Source organism: Leptodactylus fuscus, chromosome 6, assembly GCF_031893055.1.
Source record: "Leptodactylus fuscus isolate aLepFus1 chromosome 6, aLepFus1.hap2, whole genome shotgun sequence".
NCBI lineage: Eukaryota > Metazoa > Chordata > Amphibia > Anura > Leptodactylidae > Leptodactylus > Leptodactylus fuscus.
The window spans coordinates 60,401,199-60,425,182 of record NC_134270.1 but is presented as its reverse complement, the minus strand read 5'-3'; the positions used below and the strand labels follow the sequence as shown (position 1 = coordinate 60,425,182).

Here is a 23,984-nt window from a genome sequence, read left to right as displayed (position 1 = left end):
AAGAGGTAGATACACGGCTATTATTCTAAAGATCATTAGTAAAAGCTGTTAAAAGGCTCCAAGAGTAAACTGCGACTTTTCACACAAGTTGCGAGTGGTTATATCACAACCCGCTGTCCACCAGATATCTCATATCACATTGATATACACCCGGTCCTTACAGAAGGCATCAGTATGCTGAGCACTCTTCTGAAATTGCTGAACAACTTGTGCTGGGTTATGCCATGCTTCACCCCATCTGTGTGCACAGGGCACCCCACAACTACAGCACAGAAAAAATGTGATAAAAACAGAAAGTTAGGCTTGGTTCACATCTACATACGGGTTTCCGGTCAGGGCTCCCCTTGGAAACCCCTCGAATGGAAACCTAATCCGCATTAAAAGTGGTTACCTCCGGAACCGCTTTTAATGGAGTCCGTGTGGTTTCTGCACGAAAAACACGGAGAGAAAAGTGCTCTTGGTTTTAGCTCAGGACAGCAGGACAATATCTGGTAATCCAGAACCTAATCTTTTTTTTGTAGTGGTGTCCCATGTTCTTCAGCATCTTCTACTTCTTTAAGGCTGTGACTGTGTGTATTTTGCTGATATTAAGAGTACATAACCAAACTCTCTTCTCCTCCTGATCACTTTGGTCTGTCAGTTTCATTTATGATCTGGCTGTTGTCACCTACCCAGCCTGCACCTCCGGCCCTGGGACATAGCTGGAGAGGTCACTGTGGCTCAGCACCAGCCACTCTACAAGGACGACCTCCAGTATAAAGGTCTCTATTCATACAAGAGAAACTTCAGTCAAATCCAAGTATTTCAGCAGGACCAAATGACTATCTTGTGTTTAGGGGGCTCCTGACTCTTCCCTAATATGTACTGAGGGGGATCAGGTATGACAAATTCTACAAAGTGAGCGCATGAAGGCACCAGCTGATATCCACTCCTTTGGAGCACAGAAACGCTACTCGACCACAGTGCACACCAACATCATATGAAATATCCAGCACCCAGAAAGGTAGAAAAGCCGCTACATGATGAATTCTATCAGGCTCAAACCTTTGATCCCCCTGGAGATTAAGCTGAATACTTGTTGGCCAATAGCAATTCCTCCTAACATCCCCATTAATTTATGCTTAGTTCAGCCAAGCGTGTACCTGTTTTTAATGGCAAGAGTAAGGGAAAAAGAGGATTGAGCAAGAAAAAAATTCAAAATCTTTCTTTCCTTGACATGTGTTGAGGAGAGTCAGGAGAAAAGTTGGCTGGTCCCTTGGAATTTAGCAGGCTCAGCTGACTTGTCTCTGATGTGCTTTGGGGATGGGGGTGGTCTTAAGCAGCCATCAAAGAAATCTTTCAAAGCTTTACTCATTGCTCTCCTTTAAAGACACGTGCATGCCTGACCTGAGTCAGTAAAAATAGCTGTTGACTATTAACATATATATCAACTAACAAGAAGGTATATGACCTGATATACATATTTGTCATGTTAGACAACAAGGAATATATGGACACTGACACCAATCACCTTATCCCAAATACTGAAGAGTGCCTCAACTTATTGCAATACAAACTTCATGAATCTAAGATCTGTCATACGGTCACTGAAGGGGCTTAGAGATGTGGTCTTGGGGATATCCTGGATAATGAAGTTGAGTTCCCATTACAGATACCTTGAATTATGCTTGAGAGGGGGTTTGTCCTCGTCCCTGGGGTCCAGTGCATGCCTATGGTGTCCTTAGGGCATCCATTGGTGGCACAAGACCACATCTCTAAGCCCCTTCATGCAGTCCCTAGCTGGAGCTACGGTTTTATTATTCTCTACCAAAGCCTCTGTGATATCCCCAAGACCACACCTCCAAGCCCTTTAATGCGGTCCCAGGCTAGAGCCATAGTTTTACTATCCTCTACCAATTCTTTATATACCCTCACAGATACAATATAGAAGTGCCATATTGGCTTACATAGTGATCATTCATCATATATGATACGTGTCTATATATCGAGTCTGAGGAAGGCCATAATAGGGCCGAAACGTCACTGCATTGCTTGTATGATACTCTACTTATTCACATATATCAAATAACGAATCTTGGAACAAATCCTATCTGGAGTGGAATCTATATTGTATTGAATACGAATAAGACCTTCTTCTTCCTCAACCGTATAAAGCGAACAGACACAATGACCTATCTGGTCTCGGTTAACGCCAAAAAGGCATTCAACTGGTGCTTTCTCAGATCCTCTTTGGACCAGCTTGACCTCAACCCACCCATTCTGAGTAAGATATTTGCCCTCTATGAAAGCCCTCAACCGGAGGCTTTCAGACCTTTTTCCTGGTGCCAACGAGACAAGACATGGCAGTGGCGTAAGTAGGAATGACAGGGCCCCAAGGTGAACATTTGACATGGAGCCCCCCCCCCCTTCCTCACCTCTCCTATCCCTCCGATCATTATACTCAGGCCGGGAGGGAGGGGGGGGGGAAAGGGTTTCAGACCCCCGAGTATAATGATAGCAGTATTTGTGGGGTTCAGCCTCCTCCTTCAGCTGCCTCCACAGAATGGGAAGCGCCAGTAGCCATGAGCATGAGAGTGGATCAGTAAGTAAATAGGGCCCGTTACTTGCTGGAGTCAGTATATTATAGCAGATGTAATTGCAATATCACTTGGTAAACTCCCTGCACTGGTATTTCAAGGCCACATAAAAGTACAATGGGCTCTAGTTTCCTTGTCAGCTATGGAGTCATCCAAAGATCTCTCACAAACATGAAACAACAGCGATAAAACCATCTGACAAAGGACAAACCCTTAAACTGCACACATTCAGTACTGCCACCACAAGTGACCCTAGTAAAGTCATTTAGCACACCCTGCTGCAACTAAACCTGATTTACTCACTAGCACACCTTGCTTGGAATGTGTATATGATGCATTATATTTTATGCTATAAACTAAATGATGTTATATGATATTTTACATTATATGTTAAATTATACGGCATAATACAGTACTGTATGGTGGTATTTGAGCACAAATATTACAGTGGCGGTAGATAATCCCACTAAGGACACGAGATTATACAATTTGTGAAAAGGGATAGCCATCACTGCCATGTATCCAGGGTTTTCACGCTTTACAACTTGACACATGAACTGTTTCCTATGGTGCGGTAATAGAATCTGCATCCGATAAATAATAGATGTGTGTAATTCAATCTGTCCCAAAATAGAAAGTTCTCTGTGGAAACACATGTGAGGTGACGGCGGTAATCCTCACTAGTAATCCTGGCCCATACAGGTAAACATAAAAGTGACAACAGGATTTTGCTGTTGTACTCTGGCAATTGTCTTGCAAAATCCGTAGCAACACCCTGCAACTGAACCACACCATATGAACACATTGCACTCCATTACACTTCAGTCTGAGAATAGGCTAAGGCCGACAACAAAATAATATACAGTATATAGGTATACATATTATACATACAATTACATACATATTATAGTTATAATTGACATGCTGCGATTTTTGAAAACGCAGCATTTCTGCTTCGGATTTTTTTTTCTGCAATATGTGGATGGGATTAGCCAAAATCCTATCTATTTTCAGGTACTGTAAAACACGTTTTTTGCCGTGGTTTTTCCATGAAGCTGCGTTTTTGCAAATTGGGGCCGTGCGCTCTGTGTTTATTCACTGTCTACTTAATATTTTCAAGAGCTCTGCTTACCGAAAGGACATTTTGTTGCAAACCTACACAGAACTAATATGTCTTACATCTGACAGTTGGTTACTACCGTACTTAATCTAGACAACCCTCTGTGATGCTAGGTTCACACTAGTGTCAGACCACAACAACAAGTAGATGGACCGCTACTACAGTGGTCCCATGACTGACCCCTTTAACTATAAGGCCGAGTTCACACGGGGTATTTTGGACCGGAATTTGACGGAGGCCACCTCAGATTCTGTTCCAAAAAATGGGTAGCTGTGACCGAATGTCACAGCACTCCGCTCCGTATAAGGCCCAAATGAATGAGCCTAGTCAGGAGGAGGGAGTGTCTTCAGGCGGATGTCGTAATGTGAATCTGCCTGAAGACTGAGCATGTTGCTTCTTTTTTCTGGGAACCGGAACAAATGGCTCCTGGAAAAAAGAACTGACCGGCTCCCATTGACTTCATTGGGAGCCATTTTTTTGAGGCGGAGTCCGCCTCAAAATCCTGACCAATATATCCCATGTGAACTCAGCCTTATGACATCTGTTGGATTTCCACTATATAAACTGAAACCACTGGATGAAAAAATAGGACTTGGAGGACTTTTTCATCTCGAAATTTTGGTTGCACACTGCAATGGAGTGTTCATACGGATACATTTTACCTCCATTGACACATTGTGTTAGAGACTCACTATTATTTCTAACTTGTGTATTATCCATTTTGTATCCCTCTCTCTAACAAGACAGCTCATCCCCCATTCTGGAAACTATAATGAGATGTAACTCCTATTATGCCTTATCCAATAGCCATGTGTCAGAACTATTTTACAACTTTACAACTAATCATGTTATGCTAATTATACTAGTCCAACCTATTCTTTGTCTATACACTGTACTTAAACTACCCTTTACCCGCCATTAAATTAGAAGTCACTTGATACACGATCAGTTGTGTGTGTGTGACTTCTCCAGACCAGATCTTTGACCTTTGTTTAGGATCTCTACAACATACTCTGATTATAAAGGCTCTAGAGAGGTTTGTGCTTCTGATGTGTTTAGATCACAGTAGAATGTCTACAATGGAGGTTCCGGACCAAAAGCCGGGTAGCTGCAACTGAAAGCCGGTGCACTGCACCAGCATCCAGCCGCGCACTCCGCTCCGGATTAGGCCTAATGAATGGGCCTAGTCCAGAGGAGGGAGTGTCTTCAGGCTGAATCGCGAGGCAACTCAGCCTGAGGAATGAGCACCTTGCTTCTTTTTCCGGGAGCTGGAACAAGCTGGCTCCCGGAAAAAAAACTCCATCGAACTTAGCGTTAGCTGTAGAGAAGTTTTCAGCTTCTCAATATAGACCAAACAAGTTTCCATTCTCTTACAGCAAGCAGAGATATGAGACATAGAAAGGAGAGTATATTAGAAAGATGCAGAACATTTGTCATGCTCTTTAAGGATCTGATCATTTTGCTTCTGTGAGATTACAAGCAACTAACCGTTAGAATACATTTTACCCACAATATATCCACTGGATATTACTATAAATGGCCGAACTCTGGCGCGAAGCATTAAAACGTCACATCCCAGTACAGTATGTCATGAAGGGTCCTCTGATGACAGATGGCATCAAATATTCATCTAAAATAGGGAATATAAGATCTTAAGTGCGTGTGCAGGAGCAGTGTCTAATGGGAAAGTCACCCACAGCAATTCTCACGACCCCTGGGCCAAAAGTAGCAACATCCTCCAGGGATCACGTATCTGGAGCAATGACATTAGAGCAGAGCAGTCTGGCCATGTTACAGGGGACGTGTACCCAACTTACACCAATTTATGTCCCGCTCTGTGTAAACTGTACATTGTAACTGTGAGACCAGCAAGCAGGAAACACAAAGTCCTATCTCTTAAAGATTATTTATGGCTAAGAGGAACAACATTTAAAGAGGAACTTAAGGACACCCCCTAAAGATTTACAGCACAGGTGTAATAAGGTTTCTGATGATAATCTTAGGATGATGATGTTCCATGACATTGACTTCATTCTAAACCTTAATGCCCTCCTGTATCCAGTCAGGACCTATTGGTTGGGATATTCGAGCTGCCTGGTTTATAATGTAGTAAGGAGAAAACTGACACTTCGATAGTCACAGCATAGGGGAGCAGAGAAGGATGTCACTGTATAACAATGCAGATTTACACATCATTCTGCATCTTAAGAAAGCTGGATGATACCTCCTATGGGGAATGTAAAGGCAAGATAGTTGTAGGATAATTCATTTACACCAAAGACAAGACAGGATTGCAATTAAAGGGGTTGTCCAGGCTATTTTTTTTGTTAGGATGGGGAGGTGAAAAAAAACAACAAACAAAAAAAAACATACTTACCTGTCCCTGGAGTTCCGGTGGTCTCCCAGCATGGTCCAGTCCTGTAGCTCCATTGTTTTCTTCTGGTAGAAGCCCCCGCCGCACATGACCTCCGAAGCTAATCAACAGCCTCAACGAAAGGGACACAAGATGTCAGAGCAGGTAAGGACTTCCGGCAAAAGAAGACAGCCGAGCGGCAGGACTTTGACCGCGCTAAGAGGACGACGGAGCACCGGGTACAGGTGAGTATGTTTTTGTTTTTTTTTCCCCTGGCCTAATTACAAAAAAATAAATAAAAAAAATTGCCTGGGCAACCTCTGTAAACATAAAACTTCTCTAGAAATCACCCCTGACCTGTCATTGCACCCACTACTATCAACATATTGTTCTTAAACTGTCCATAGGAATGAGTGGAGCATGCTGGAAGTGTCAGTCTTACAAAAACTGGAGTGCCGAAGGTTGCTGACCCCTGTAATAGAACATGTCACAGTTTATTTATTCCCCCGCCCAGCACAGTGCATGTCTAGAAAACTTCCCCATAGACTTCAATGAGTTGCCTCCAGGCTATTACTGCCTGTGGCCATGACTAAGCTGTAAAACATATCACTAAATGCTATTAACTGAACAGGAGAGAAGAGTCGGCTTCCAAAATGATGTAGACAAAATAGAATTAAAAAACTATACAATTGGGGAATAAAACCAGATGACTAAATATATATATATATATATATATATATATATATATATATATATATATATATATATATTGATTTGATATATGTTTAATAAATAAAAATTAAGTTAAATATTCCCTTTAAAGGAATAGTCCAGGTTTTGCTGTTACTCTTCATATTTAGTCTTGATGTTCACACATTTAAAAGAAGGTTATTTTTTGCAAATTTTGCTGATGTTTTTTTGAGCCAAAGCCAGATATGGATTGGGCTGAAGGGCGAAGTATCAGAACTTCCGACATATTTTCCATTCTATTTATAGTCACTCAGTTGGGTTCAAAAAACTGCAGCAATATCTACAGAAGGATAAGGCCCCATGTAACGGGGCACATCCAAAAAGCAATGGGGAAAAAACCTCATTACGGTTTTCCCTGCAGGACGTTTCACAGAAGCTTTTTCAATTATATCTATAGGGAAAATGGCAGCATTTCCATAGGTACAACTGACATGCTGTGGTTTCCAAAAATACAAAATTTTGGCAATCTGAGCATTTCCACTGTGGGTATTTTTCTGTAATGTGTGGATGAGATTTGCTAGAAACCCATCCACTTTGCAGGGACTGTAAAACGCTGCTGTTTTTGCGTTTACGCCACACAGGGTCTTTACTTTTCTGCAACATTTAAATTCTTTATTTATACATTTTGCCATAAAGAGCAGTTATTTAGAGAAACCCCAATGTTTGCTGGTAGTATAAATTTCATAAGGGAAGAAAAAACGCAGCAAAAACACAATGAAAAATGCTAGTTTTTTTTTTTCCACAGTGATTTTTAGTTGCGTAGGGCCTTAGCATTCACTCTTGCTTGAATCTTTAAGGTACAGTCTTTACTATTTCCAGACAGAGTCTTGTATACTAGGTAGGTCTGGCTGTGGGGCTCTGCTTTAATGGATTAGAGGCTGATAATATATACATTATTCATATTTCTAGCACTCTGTGATATGTTCATATATGATACTATTACCACGTGGTGCCAGCAGAACAACCTCAGGATTAATGCTGGGAAGACCAAGGATATGGTGGTGGGCTTTGGCAAGTGAAGATGTGCTCCAAAACCAGTGGACATCCAGGGGATCGGCATTGAGATAGTCAAGACCTATAAGTACCTGGGTGTGCGCCTCAATAATAAGCTGGACTGGGCTGATTACATGGATGCATTGTACAGAAAGGGTCACAGCAGGTTCTACCTGCTCAGGAGGCTGAGGGCCTTTGGAGTCGACGGGGGCACTTTTTAGGGCCTTTTTCAACTCTGTAGTGGCATCAGCCATCTTCTTCAGAGAGGTCTGCTGGGGGAGCAGTGTATCAACCAGGGATAGGAATTGACTTGACAAACTGATTAGAAGGGCCAGCTCTGTCCTGGGAGCCCCCTGGACCCAGTACAGGTGGTGAGTGACAGAAGGATACTGTCTGTGGTGAGTTCCATGCTGGAGAACAACTCCCATCCCATGTATGAGACCATGATAGCACTGGGCAGTACTGTCAGTGACCGACTGCTTCACCCCAAGTGTGAGAAGGAGCGCTATCGGAAGCCTTTCTCCCCGCTGCAGTTAGGTTGTACAATCAACACTGGATCGTAGAACGTAGATCACTGCATCCGGAGAACTGAAAGATCCTTAAATGGGTTTTCCGGGCAGAAAATCGTTTTTAAAGAAAGGTCTGTTAGTGCTAGTAATGGGTTAATAAGTACACTCATATACCTTTAGCAGTGTTTGGGGTGATTTCTGGTTGTTGTTGGCATCTTCTGCATTTGTTTACAAGGTGTAACTTCCTGCTCTGCAGCAGCCTGTGTAGCTTCTACACTAGTTCCCTCTCATTCAGCCCCTCTCCTATTTTACTCCGTTACACTCCCCCTCCCTGTCTAACTAGCTAAACTATCCCACCCTCTACTCGCCCCTCCTCCCCCTCTATCTCACTAGCTATGCTACCCTGTCCATTACTAGCCTCTCTCTCTAGCAGTTCCCTAGCTAAACTATTCCACCCACTACTAGCAGAGAGGTAGAGGGGAGGAGCCGTATTGATAGGGATGGGGGGGGGGGGTAGAGTAATGGTGATTTTATGTTTTGGAAGCAGTGAAACAGAACGTCACCGGATTATCAGAAAGTGTCAGTCACATGGACCGCTCCAGGAATATAGGTAATTATAGATTTTTTTTTACTTGAAGTAAATTAGAAGTTAAGCAGGGGAGGGGGTTCGGTTTAGGGGTTAATTCTTAGTTTATCCTGGACAACCCCTTTAAGTTGTAATATCCCTTCTTTACCTTTATCTTTTCATCTGTACCTACTGTCACTGTAATGCCTCTACTGTGTAGCTTTTTGTACTCGCATTTTATGTTATTACTGTATTATCTGTACTGCTGTTACACACTGAATTTCCCCATGGTGGGACTATTAAAGGATTATCTTATCTTATCTACCTCCTGAGTTAGTGTTATGTATTCTGCTCCAATTTTTAGGATGGTATTGTATGTATACTGTTTAATAAAGATGAATTGTTATCTTTTTTTTTTTTTTTTTAACTCATGTGTCGTGATCTTGACTCCACATTACAGTGATGGATGTTACATATTTTCTCCTGTCTCTATAAGTGATCATGGAAATTTTGACCTGGCCGCGCCCAGGGTATTGTCACATCAGACTAATCAAACAACCATACAGTCGGGTGCGTAAATAAGCAGGCTCCGACGTAAAAACCGGTTCCATTGTACAACTTCTGAACTGTTTGTGTAGGATACAGGACTCTATCTATATTTTTAGTAAAGGGGAGAGGAAGGGAGGGCGGCAAGGTATACCAGAATGTCTGGAGGTTTTTGGTTATTGTCAATATAGAAAACACTTTATTGAAAATGACATTGCTAGAAATCATATTACTGAAAAAGACTACATTTATCTGATGTTAAATGAAGCAATGGTTCACATCTGGATTGGGTGCTGGTACTTGTGGGAAGTATAACTATCGGTGGCGATCTAATAGTATTGATGTCACAAACAGGCTTTAAGCCAGCAGTGACACCTCACATTATTATTTGGAAAACTAGGCATCTATCATACCAGTCGTATCAGTATCCTGCACCTATGCAGCCTCTACTATATACTATTTGGGCCTGTCTGCATCGTGCTGTGAACCATTGCCTCAACTGACATCAGGTAATGTGGTCTCTTTTCAGCGATATAATATCCAATATGGCTGTCATCAAAGCCTTTTAGTAATTATCCAACTGCTTTACCTTGCGTGAAATCTTACTATGTATACAGTGATACTGAACATCCTATGCGCCTATATTTTTGCATAAGGGGGCGTTCACACTTGTGCTGCTGTTTGCCCGTCCTGATTCCACCGAAGTTGCAGGTTTTTTTTGGCACGGACACAAAGTACTGCATGTCCGATTTTGTATCCATGCAAAAGAAACGGTTTCACAGCAGAGAGGCTGCATATGGACTCCAGCGGTTTGCTTTAAAAACCAATTGAAATGAATGGGTTTTTAAACTAACCACCAGAAAGCCGTCTTAAGCTATTTTTTCTCCAATTTTTGCAGAATCATGGCAAGCAGACAGCAGCACAAGTTTGAACACCCCCTAAGTGAGAAAATTTGGGTATCGTCAGGCTTCCCCAGAAGCAGACATTTCAACTTAACATACAGGGGTTGAGAGCTATATCGGTACAGTGGTAGCAAACTGGCCCTGGTGTCTTAGGGGAGCCAACAGTTCCTCTGTGCCTAAGAAGGCATCAGTTTTCTTAATGATCACATAGTAGGTAGGACCCAGTTATCTTTTTCATTGGGGTCCAGAAGCTTTACGTCACTAGTAAATATTAGAGATGAGCGAACACTAAAATGTTCGAGGTTCGAAATTCGATTCGAACAGCCGCTCACTGTTCGAGTGTTCGAATGGGTTTCGAACCCCATTATAGTCTATGGGGAACATAAACTCGTTAAGGGGGAAACCCAAATCCGTGTCTGGAGGGTCACCAAGTCCACTATGACACCCCAGGAAATGATACCAACACCCTGGAATGACACTGGGACAGCAGGGGAAGCATGTCTGGGGGCATAAAAGTCACTTTATTTCATGGAAATCCCTGTCAGTTTGCGATTTTCGCAAGCTAACTTTTCCCCATAGAAATGCATTGGCCAGTGCTGATTGGCCAGAGTACGGAACTCGACCAATCAGCGCTGGCTCTGCTGGAGGAGGCGGAGTCTAAGATCGCTCCACACCAGTCTCCATTCAGGTCCGACCTTAGACTCCGCCTCCTCCGGCAGAGCCAGCGCTGATTGGCCGAAGGCTGGCCAATGCATTCCTATGCGAATGCAGACTTAGCAGTGCTGAGTCAGTTTTGCTCAACTACACATCTGATGCACACTCGGCACTGCTACATCAGATGTAGCAATCTGATGTAGCAGAGCCGAGGGTGCACTAGAACCCCTGTGCAAACTCAGTTCACGCTAATAGAATGCATTGGCCAGCGCTGATTGGCCAATGCATTCTATTAGCCCGATGAAGTAGAGCTGAATGTGTGTGCTAAGCACACACATTCAGCACTGCTTCATCACGCCAATACAATGCATTAGCCAGTGCTGATTGGCCAGAGTACGGAATTCGGCCAATCAGCGCTGGCTCTGCTGGAGGAGGCGGAGTCTAAGGTCGGACCTGAATGGAGACTGGTGTGGAGCGATCTTAGACTCCGCCTCCTCCAGCAGAGCCAGCGCTGATTGGCCGAATTCCGTACTCTGGCCAATCAGCACTGGCTAATGCATTGTATTGGCGTGATGAAGCAGTGCTGAATGTGTGTGCTTAGCACACACATTCAGCTCTACTTCATCGGGCTAATAGAATGCATTGGCCAGCGCTGATTGGCCGAATTCCGTACTCTGGCCAATCAGTGCTGGCCAATGCATTCTATTAGCTTGATGAAGCAGAGTGTGCACAAGGGTTCAAGCGCACCCTCGGCTCTGATGTAGCAGAGCCGAGGCTGCACAAGGGTTCAAGCGCACCCTCGGCTCTGATGTAGGAGAGCCGAGGGTGCACTTGAACCCTTGTGCACCCTCAGCTCTGCTACATCAGAGCCGAGGGTGCGCTTGAACCCTTGTGCACACTCTGCTTCATCAAGCTAATAGAATGCATTGGCCAGTGCTGATTGGCCAATGTATTCTATTAGCCTGATGAAGTAGAGCTGAATGTGTGTGCTAAGCACACACATTCAGCTCTACTTCATCGGGCTAATAGAATGCATTGGCCAGCGCTGATTGGCCAGAGTACGGAACTCGACCAATCAGCGCTGGCTCTGCTGGAGGAGGCGGAGTCTAAGATCGCTCCACACCAGTCTCCATTCAGGTCCGACCTTAGACTCCGCCTCCTCCAGCAGAGCCAGCGCTGATTGGCCGAATTCCGTACTCTGGCCAATCAGCACTGGCTAATGCATTGTATTGGCGTGATGAAGCAGTGCTGAATGTGTGTGCTTAGCGCACACATTCAGCTCTACTTCATCGGGCTAATAGAATGCATTGGCCAGCGCTGATTGGCCGAATTCCGTACTCTGGCCAATCAGCACTGGCTAATGCATTGTATTGGCGTGATGAAGCAGTGCTGAATGTGTGTGCTTAGCACACACATTCAGCTCTACTTCATCGGGCTAATAGAATGCATTGGCCAATCAGCGCTGGCCAATGCATTCTATTAGCGTGAACTGAGTTTGCACAGGGGTTCTAGTGCACCCTCGGCTCTGCTACATCAGATTGCTACATCTGATGTAGCAGTGCCGAGTGTGCATCAGATGTGTAGTTGAGCAAAACTGACTCAGCACTGCTAAGTCTCTGCATTCGCATAGGAATGCATTGGCCAGCCTTCGGCCAATCAGCGCTGGCTCTGCCGGAGGAGGCGGAGTCTAAGGTCGGACCTGAATGGAGACTGGTGTGGAGCGATCTTAGACTCCGCCTCCTCCAGCAGAGCCAGCGCTGATTGGTCGAGTTCCATACTCTGGCCAATCAGCGCTGGCCAATGCATTCTATTAGCCCGATGAAGTAGAGCTGAATGTGTGTGCTTAGCACACACATTCAGCTCTACTTCATCAGGCTTATAGAATACATTGGCCAATCAGCGCTGGCCAATGCATTCTATTAGCTTGATGAAGCAGAGTGTGCACAAGGGTTCAAGCGCACCCTCGGCTCTGATGTAGCAGAGCTGAGGGTGCACAAGGGTTCAAGTGCACCCTCGGCTCTCCTACATCAGAGCCGAGGGTGCGCTTGAACCCTTGTGCAGCCTCGGCTCTGCTACATCAGAGCCGAGGGTGCGCTTGAACCCTTGTGCACACTCTGCTTCATCAAGCTAATAGAGTGCATTGGCCAGCACTGATTGGCCAGAGTACGGAATTCGGCCAATCAGCGCTGGCCAATGCATCCCTATGGGAAAAAGTTTATCTCACAAAAATCACAATTACACACCCGATAGAGCCCCAAAAAGTTATTTTTAATAACATTCCCCCCTAAATAAAGGTTATCCCTAGCTATCCCTGCCTGTACAGCTATCCCTGTCTCATAGTCACAAAGTTCACATTCTCATATGACCCGGATTTGAAATCCACTATTCGTCTAAAATGGAGGTCACCTGATTTCGGCAGCCAATGACTTTTTCCAATTTTTTTCAATGCCCCCGGTGTCGTAGTTCCTGTCCCACCTCCCCTGCGCTGTTATTGGTGCAAAAAAGGCGCCAGGGAAGGTGGGAGGGGAATCGAATTTTGGCGCACTTTACCACGTGGTGTTCGATTCGATTCGAACATGGCGAACACCCTGATATCCGATCGAACATGTGTTCGATAGAACACTGTTCGCTCATCTCTAGTAAATATCACAGGTCTCCCCTATGGTGACATATTGCCCCCAAAGCTTCATCCTTAGATCAGTGCTGCCAATTAATACTTGTCCACAGTTAATGAGACGCCTTGAGCATTATTAGACCAAGGCTGAAGATTAGGTGTCATTAACTCCCCTTCACAACAAGCAGAGTTCCTGTAAACACTAAGCCGCTCAATACTCGGACACTGACGTTGGCGACTCAAGTCTTTAATCAAATTCCCTCTGCGGATTTATCTCCTTAGTTCTGATTAAAAGCTGAGAGGTCAGTGATTTCTCATACAGCAGAGCACACAGCCCGGCTGTTCCCATAGAGCAGTGCACTATTCCAGGCTACAAGTCCTACAATAAACCAACCATTAAGGTCACTTAGGTACTTACCTTCATCACATCACTGTGGACAGGTGAATATTACAATTCTCAGCCAGGTTTAGAGATAGACGGGGCCCAGCTGTGACAGTCACTACTGCACATTATATATACAGTATATATATATATATATATATATATATATATAAGCAGGGCACTCGCTCCTTTTGTTTGATAAGTGAATGATTTTGTCATATTGTAATGTCTAATAATATCTGTTCATGTACTCACTGAATATCTGCGGAATATGTTGTAAAGTTGCTGACAAGTCATTACCAGAGGACGCAGATCTGAGATGAATACATACGTGACTAAAACAAGGAGCTGTCACAGCTCAGCTCCTTGCTTTGCCACGGCGCTCCAACTAGAGGCTGTGTAAGCGCGATGTGATGACGTCACATCGCGCTTACAACTCTGTGAGTGAAACTGTGGAGAGAGCGGCGGGGGAGCGAGGAAAAGCTGAGTATAAGTGTTTTTTTTGTGTTAAACATTGAAGTGGAACATAATGATGGTGGTCCATGAAACTGGGGGCAGATGAAAGGGGAGGGGACTGCATGAATCTGGGGGCAGAGATGGAGGGACATGAATCTGGGGGCAGAGATGGAGGGGGGACATGAATCTGAGGGCAGAGATGGGGGGACATGAATCTGGGGGCAGAGATGGAGGGGGGGCATCAAACTGGGGACAGAGATGGGGGGACATGAAACTGGGGGAGAGATGGAGAGGGACATATTATTTACGGGTGACTGTAGGAGGATTATACTGTGTGGGGGCACATGAAAAATGAATGAGTCAACATAAAAGTGGACGTGGCTAAATTTGCCGCGGCGCGCTTAACGCGACGCAGACTTTGTCCCTCTTTCAGTTCTTGAAAAGTTGGGAGGTATGATACTGGCTCTGCTGTTCTTGGAATTGCCAAGTGAATGGAGCATGTTGGGAGTTGTAGTTTCACAGTAGCTGGAGAGCCGAAGGTTCCCTATCCCTGATGTAGAGTTATGAACACAGTTAATGACAGGTAATCTGTGTAGGTATCTGTGTGAACCTGGTCTACACTGAAGAGGATATCATAATGACTGGAGATTAGTACAGAACTAAACATACTGTCACCAGAAGCAAAGGTATGAGTATCATAGTACAATACTTAGTACAACATCACCAGGAGTATAGTAGTACTGAGCACACTGTCACCAGGATTGTAGGTTTCATTGTAAAGTGCTGACCGGGGGACCCGAATGACAGAGAGCGTGACAGCAAAAAAAAAGGGGTAACCACCAGCTATATAATGTCAGGTGTCCACCTTTTATACTGAAATCGGTGGAGAGAAAAGTCCTCCATGCAGAGAACCCGGGCAGATGTGAACCTAGCCTCATAGTATAACACTTTAACACAACATCACAGGTATCATAGAACAGTACTAAGCACAATCTCATCAGGGTTGTAGGTACAGTACAGTACTGAGCATACTGTTACCAGGAGCAAAGGTAAGAATATAATAGTATAACACATCACACAACTTCACCAGGAGTATGGATATAATAGTACAGGACTGAGCACACTGATACCAGAATTGCAGGTATTATAGTTCAGTACTAAGCACACTGCCTGTCACAAGACCAAAGTAGCAGAATAGAAATAATAGGATGGGTCCAGCAGGGCCGCTTTAACCATAGGTACAACAGTGCAGTCGCACTGGGCTGTTTGGTTGTGAGGGGCCCTTCAGCCATCCCGGATCAAGCGGGACAGTCCCACATTTTGAACGATGTCCGGCTCTATGGGCAGCAGGTAGTGATTTCCTTAGGACACAGATAGAGGTTGAATATTATTGTGGAGAACGGCTTATAATGTGTGCAGCAGGGAAACGCAATAAGCTCCGAGCTGCAGGCATTACAGTTGGAGACTGCAAATCCACAGGAACGCGGTTCGGTGAGTATTCATTTTTCTTTTTTTTTTTTAAAGTAACATTGGTGGTTGAGGGGCAGGGGAACTTAAGTTATGGCAGTGTATAGGTATCATAGTTCAGCACTGAGCTAAATAGTTGCCTTTTAGGCTGAGGCCCAACGTTGCGGAAACCCAGCTTTTTTAGTTGCAGATTTGTTGCGGTTCTTTGAGCCAAAGCCAAAAATATTTACAAAAGGAATGGGAAATATATAGGAAGTTCTTAGGGCTAGTTCACACGGGGACATGGACGCTGATTTTGACAGCAGATTTTGCGGCCAAATCAGCGTCCATACAATGTCCACACTATGTGAACTGCTCCCGCCGCGACCATCGCGGTCGCAGCTTTCACCTCCGCTGTCGGCTCAAATGAATGAGCCGACATGGAGGGCGCTGCGGCTGGGCGGAAGCCATGGCTCATCGCGAGCGGCTTCCGCCCGAAAGATAGGCCATGTCGCTTCTTTTTCTGCTAGCGAGCTAGCAGAAAAAAAAAAGCGAGCAGTTCACATAGGGATACATTGTATGGACGCTGATTTGGCCGCGAAATCCGCTGTCAAAATCAGCGTCCATGTCCCCGTGTGAACTAGCCCTTATACTTCTACCTTCTGCTTATGCCACTCCAGGCTTTCCGCTCAAAAAACTGCAACAAAATCTGCAACAAAAAAAGCTGTGTTTCCGCAACGTGGGGCCTTAGGCTAAGGTCCCACATTGCGGAAACACAGCTTCTTTTGTTACAGATTTTGCTGCATTTTTTTGTGCCAAACATAGGAGTGGCTAAAAAAAGGAATGGGAAATATATAGGAAGTTCCTACACTTTTCCCTTCTGCTCAACCCACTCCTGACTTTGACTCAAAAAACTGCAACAAAATCTGCAACAAAAAAAGCTGCATTTCCGCAATGTGGGGCCTCAGCATTAGGCCGGGGCCCCACAGACTGGAATCCCATGCGAATCCCATCCCCAGTTTGCGGAAAAGATCGCAGCGCGGACACGCTGTGATTTGCAAAGCCATTGCGCCTTTGCAAATCGCAGCATGTCAATTATATCTACAGAAACGCCAGCAGTTTTCCCGTAGATATAATGTTAAGAGAAAGTCAGCAGAGGAAAACTCTGTGAACTTCCTTTTAAAAGCGCTGCGGAAAGATCCGCAATGTGTTCACGCAGCGGTTCTTCCCGCAGCGCTTTAGTGCTGCGGATACGGCCCGTAGCCTTAGGGTGCATGCACATGGAGTTTTGCGTCGTTGTTTTTGCCACAATGACTCGAGTAAAGAATCAGCACTGAAAAACAGACTCCCATTGAATTCAATGTGTACCGCGCAGAAAACGGAACCCATTGAACTCAATGGGAGTCTGTTTTTCAGTGTTGATTCTTTATTCGAGTTATTGTGGCAAAAATATCACCAAAAAACTCTGTGTGAATGCACCCTTAGCCTTAGGCCAGACTAGCTCAATGGGCAAGGGGCAATTCAGATAAACTAGGGGTGTAGCTTTACATACAATAATGTGCACCTGAACTGTGCCAATATTTTGGGGTAACATACTGACTCAAAGTGACCCAACTAATCTAAAAACTATGGCCCCTTGCACACTGCTAGTTTAGTGTGCAATCCAGTTTTTTCCAGATAGCACACTGAGCCATTCCTTTTTGTTGGCCCATGCACAAGATATATATACACATGTATATACACATGTATATTACATGCATCCATGTGTGGGCTGACGGCCTGGGCCTCAAAACTCAGGACAGGTCCTATTCCTGTCCTGTCCAAAAACAAAAAAATGAAAGGTGCATCTGCGAAAAGTATGGCCAAAAAAGCCATAAACCTGGGACATACTAAGAGTAAGTGTACCAGGAGTTTTTTGAACCGGATTTGGCTGCCTCAGAATCCGATCCAAAAAACGGCTAGCCGCGTTTGGATGCCAGTGCAGTGCATACAGTGTACCGGCATCCAGTCACGGCATTCTGTTCTGGATTAGAACCAAATGAATGGGTCTAGTCAGGAGGGAGTGTCATGAGGCAGACATCCGTGGCTGAATCAGGGAGGCTGTTTTTTGAGTCAGATTTTGTTGTGGATTTCGCGTCAAAATCCTGACCAAAAAACTCCCGTGTGAACTTACCCTAACTCTAACTAGTTTCAGTATGCACTAAGTTTTAGTAAATGTGGCCCACTATCACTGGCTGTGAACGCACAATAATGCACTAGCACGACACATACCGCCACTGAACACATTGTCACCTCTCTGCCCACATTTACATAGAGACGAGCAGTTAATGAACATTTATTGCTTGAAATACTTGGAATAACCTTGTGTGCCCGGTCTTTAAACGTCAGTAACATAATTTATGTGCCGCCTGCAAGAAGTCACAGACCTGCAGCTGCAGATTTAATGCTAGAAATGATCAAATAATTATTGATTGAAAACAACAATTATATGAATTATGGTGACGTCACACACGGCAGATTTGGTGCAGACTTTTCTGTGACTGCTCTAGCTGTTGAAATAGGATTTACAGAAATCCATCTACATACTGCAGAAACAACCCTATTCAGGAGCACAAATTTCTGTAACAATCTGCCATGTGTGAATATCTCCTTATAGTTAACACTAGAGATGAGCGAACACTATTCGAAACAGCCGTTTCGAATAGCACGCTCCCATAGAAATGAATGGACGAATGCACGCGGGGGGATTAAGCGGCCGGCCCCCGGCAAAGTCAGCGTGCCGGCCACTTCCATTCATTTCTATGGGAGCGTGCTATTCGAACAGTGTTCGCTCATCTCTAGTTAACACCTTTCATAGACCAATCATCCAAGAAAGGAAAGTGAATATAATGTATACCTTAGTGCTAAATATCCAAGTTGTAGAAAAGCTGCTTTTTTGTTGCAGATTTTGCTGTGTTGCTTTGACTCAAAGCCAAGAGTGAATTAAGGAGAATTGCTATATATTTCATACTCCTTTTGTAATCAGTCCTGGGTTTGGCTCTTTAAAATGCAGCAAAATCTGCAACAACAAAAATGGCCCCACATTTCCACAATGTGGGGCCTTAGCCCAGGACCCCATGTGACATAATCGCTGTTGTTTGGCCATATTTGGCGGAAGTGCTGCAGAAAAAAATGCAGCATTTTAAAGTGACAGCAAGATGGATGGGATTTGTGAAAAAATATGCGCATAAGACACACTGTGATTTCCAAAACCGTTGCAGTTTTGGAAATCACAGCATGTAGGTATAATAGAAGGTATATTAGAAGCAAAAAGTCCGCTAAGAAAACCTCTTCATATTTTCAGTGAAAAGTGCTGTGGGAAAAAACGTGATGTGTTGCCACCTCAGTTTTTCCCTGCCATGATTTTTTGTTGCTGGACACTGTGGGGCCTTACGCTAGGTTCACACCTGCGATCGGGTCTCCGTTCTGTGCTTTCCGTCTTCTGCATGCCAGAAGACGCAAAGCACAGACCGGGTCCGGCCATGAGTGGCGGTGAGCGTTTTGCGCTCTCCGCCGCGAAACCGGATTTTTAAATCCGGACACAGAGTACTGCATGTCCAACTCTGTGTCCGGATTACAAAACCCGGTTTCGCGGCGGAGGGCGCAAAACGCTCACTGCCGCTCACGGCCGGACAGCTTTCTCACCCATTCAAATGAATGGGTGAGAAAGCCTCCTGCAGGTTTCCGTATCCTGCTCTGTTTTATGCAGGAAACGGAAACCTGCACAACGGAGAGGGCAACGCAGATGTGAACGAGCCCTTAGCATCAGAAAATGCTGAAAATCTCTGGGTGGAGCTCAGAGTTGTGCTATGATACGTTGCTGGGCCTACATCATCTAATCAGCCACCAAGCAAACTTTCATAGTTGCAGGCACTGAAAGGGTTGCACCCAGAGGCTAGAAATGTATGGTAAATGAAAGGTTCTATAACTTTTTATAGCCCCACGGGCCGTATCCACAGTACTAAAGCGCTGCGGGAAGAACCGCTGCGTGAACGCATTGCGGTTCTTCCCGCAGTGCTTTTAAGAGAAAGTTCACAGAGTTTTCCTCTGCGGACTTTCTCTTAACATTATATCTACGGGAAAGCTGCCAGCATAGATATAATTGAGATGCTGCAACAGCTTTGCAAATCGCAGTGTGTCCGCGCTGCGATCTTTTCCGCAAAGTGGGGATGGGATTCGCATGAATCCCATCCCCTTTGCTTGCACTGTAAAACGCCGCGATTTTTCCCACAGCGTTTCCGCCACGGGCAAATTGCGGTGTTTACGTTCCATGGGGCCCCGACCTAAGGCTAAAGCCCCATGTTGCAAAAACACTACTTTTTTGTAGCAGATTTTGTTGCATTTTTTTGAGCCAAAAGCAGTAGTGGATTGAGCAGAATTAGAAATATAAGAGCTTTCTATATAGTCCCCATTCATTTTGTAGACATTCTCGGCTTTGGTTAAAAAAAAACTGCAACAAAATCTGCAACAAAAAAAGGTGCGTTTCTGCAACGTGGGTCCTCAGCCTAAGGGGCATTCTGCTGTGGATAGCCTGTGATTTGAAAATAGCAGCCAAAAAATAAAGAGGAATTCCTGTTTCAGGCTTAGGCCCCACGGGATGACTCACAACAATAAAGCGCTGCGGGAAAAACCACGGCGGCAACGCACCGCAGTTCTTCCTGAAGCTCTTTAAACAAAAAGTTCGCAGAGTTTTCCTCAGCAGACTTTCTGTTACAATTATATCTATGGAGAAACTGCCGGCGTTTCTGTAGATATAATTGACATGCTGCGATTTCTAAAACCGCAGTGACTTTGGAGATCGTGGCGTGTTCACACCATGGTTTTTACCACAAAGTGAGCATAGGATTCGCTAGAATCCCATCCACTTTGCCTGTACTGTAAAATGCCGCAATTTTTCCTGCGGCGTTTCCCCCGTGGGTAAATCGTGATGTTTCCGTCTCGTGGGGCTCCGGCCTCACTGTGTGAAAGGACCCTTAGGTGATACTCGCGTATCACTTTGAAAGCAATAGGTAAAAAAGCCACCCATTGAGTTCAATGGGTAGCGCGTGTAAGCCGGCACCCATTAAAGTCAATGGGATCTGTTTGGAAGCGCCTCACTCTGACACGTGTTTACGTGTCAGAATGAGCGGCGCGTTACTCCGTGGGAACGGAGCCTCAAAGTTAGTTTTGCTGGTGTCTATGCGGCCACAATTTACACCAAAGTTGCCAAAAGTCATAATGTTTGATAAATTTACACCAGAATTTGGGACTTTAGGGCTTGATAATTGTTTTTTCACCACCTGCATATAAATGCTAATATTGTCATTCATGAAAGCAAGCAGAGATCTTACTACTACAAGTAAACTGAATTACAATAGTGTTGCACTGTCTCTGTACACAAAACATCAATCTATATGTATAGTATTATACTGTAAATATACACAGGACATTACTCTTTATATATACTGTATTATACTGTAACTACGCATAGGACATTGCTCTCTATATATAGTGTTATACTGTGACTGTACATAGGACATTACTCTCTCTATACATCATTATACTGTCACTATACATAGGACATTACTCTATATGTACACAGCGTTATACAGAGAGTATACACAGGACATTACTCTCTATACACAGCATTATACTGTCACTATACACAGGACATTTACTCTCTGTATATACAGCAGTATACTGTCACTATACACAGGACTTTACTCTATATGTATGCAGCGTTATATGGAGAGTATACACAGGACATTACTCTCTCTATACAGCATTATACTGTCACTATACACGGGACATTACTCTCTCTATACAGCATTATACTGTCACTATACACAGGACAATACTCTATATACAGCAGTATACTGTCACTATACTCAGAACATTACTCTCAGTATATACAGCATTATACTGTCACTATACAGATGACATTACTCTGTATATACAGCATTATACTGTCACTATACACAGGACATTACTCTCAGTATATACAGTGTTATACTGTCACTATACAAAGGACATTACTCTCTATATGTACAGCATTATACGGTCACTATACAGATGACATTACTCTCTGTATATACAGCATTATACTGTCACTATACACAGGACATTACTCTCAGTATATACAGTGTTATACTGTCACTATACAAAGGACATTACTCTCTATATGTACAGCATTATACGGTCACTATACAGATGACATTACTCTCTGTATATACAGCATTATACTGTCACTATACACAGGACATTACTCTCAGTATATACAGTTTTATACTGTCACTATACACAGGACATTACTCTCTCTCTATATACAGCATTATACTGTCACTATACACAGGACATTACTCTCAGTATATACAGTGTTATACTGTCACTATACACAGGACATTACTCTCTCTATATATACAGCATTATACTGTCACTATACACAGGACATTATTCTCTGTATATACAGTGTTATATTGTGACTGTACAAAAGGACATTACTCTCTATATATACAGCATTATACTGTCACTATACAGATGACATTACTCTCTGTATATACAGCATTATACTGTCACTATACACAGGACATTACTCTCTATGTATACAGTGTCACACTGTCACTATGTTCTTTATATACAGGGTCTTATCACTATCATGATTCCTAGAAGCCCCTACTCTGGCTGAGCCTCTGTATTATGACACTTGGTTATTATGGCTCTAGAGTCATCACTGGAGATTATACATTGGAAGACCCAATAAACTAACTAGGAATAGATCCTGAAATCCTCTCAGCACAAGATCTGCCTGATCTCTCCTGATCCCCACACAAATCACAAGCCCCTTCCCAGCCTGTCATACATGGTCACTATATAACTTTATAATACAGATCATATATATATATATATATATATATATATATATATATATATATATTTTTTTTTTTTTTTACACTTCCTAGCCAATACCCCATCTGTACATAATCTGACCCCATCCTATGACTATGAGGGGTAACCTGGGCATTACCACATATTTCAGTGGCCTGCAATGTGTGATGTTGAGAGTTGTAGTTAAACTAATCTAGAGAGTCTGAAGTTGCAGGTTACTGCCTTAAACCATCATCTGCAACTATATGCAGGTCCCTGAAACAGCAGAGGCTTCACATCTGGGGCTGGGCACAGTAAATGGTTAAGGGATCAGTCAGGTGAGGTGCCCACAGATATCCAGCACCATACAGTAGTCACTGAAGTATTGAGGTGACTCACCCATGAGCAGGTGCAGAGCCCCCAGCACCCAGAGCCAGCGCCTCCATGATCCCCATATAATCCTCATGATGCCGAAAGATTCCTGCGCTGCCTCCGCTCCTCGGAATTGATTTGCTCTTGTCCCTGTACAGCTGCTGTAATAGAATCCGAAGTGGGGCAGGGGGAGGAGGAGTAAGGGGACACCTGCAGCCCAGTGACAGCTCCTGACAGCAAGTCACACCCAGACACTGTCACCAGCAGCCTTGCACTGTACTCTGCACTGAGCAAAGAAAGACTGTACCAACCCTGGACTATACTCAGCAAAGATAGGAAGGACTGTGTCACTCCTGGAGTATACTCAGCACTGACAGAGGAGGGACTGTGTCACCCCTGGAGTATACTCAGCACTGACAGAGGAGGGACTGTGTCAACCCTGGAGTATACTCAGCACTTAGATAGGAAGGACTGTGTCAACCCTGGAGTATACTCAGTGTTATGGGAGGAAAGACTGTACCAAACCTGGAGTATACTCAGCACTAAGATAGGAAGGACTGTACCAACCCTGGACACTTAGCACTACGAGAGGAAACTGTGCCAATCCTGAAATATACTCAGCAGTGGAAGATAAAAGACAGTGCCACCCCTGGAGTATATTCAGCACTGAGAGAGATAAGACAGTGCCAGCCCTGTAAGCTACCAAGCAGTCACAGAGGGGAGACTGAGATGCTCCTGAAATATTTTAGGATAGGAGAGACTGTACTTCCCCTGTATAATGTACTCAGCACAGAGCAAGCAGACTGTGCTTCCCCTGTAATATACAGAGGAGTGGGATAGGACAGACTGTTCCAGCCCAGTATT

At 44.2% G+C, this 23,984-nt stretch overlaps 1 protein-coding gene across 1 annotated transcript in view; it reads right to left on the bottom strand.

Annotated features, from left to right (window-relative positions):
• Positions 1-23,668, bottom strand: part of ESAM (endothelial cell adhesion molecule) — a 69,833-nt gene extending 46,165 nt beyond the window's left edge. Inside the window, exon 1 of the mRNA XM_075280090.1 lies at positions 23,148-23,668. Coding sequence (XP_075136191.1) covers positions 23,148-23,214 — 67 coding nt within the window. The 5' untranslated portion in view covers positions 23,215-23,668. The remainder of the gene's footprint in view (positions 1-23,147) is intronic.
• Positions 23,669-23,984: the final 316 nt, after the last annotated feature.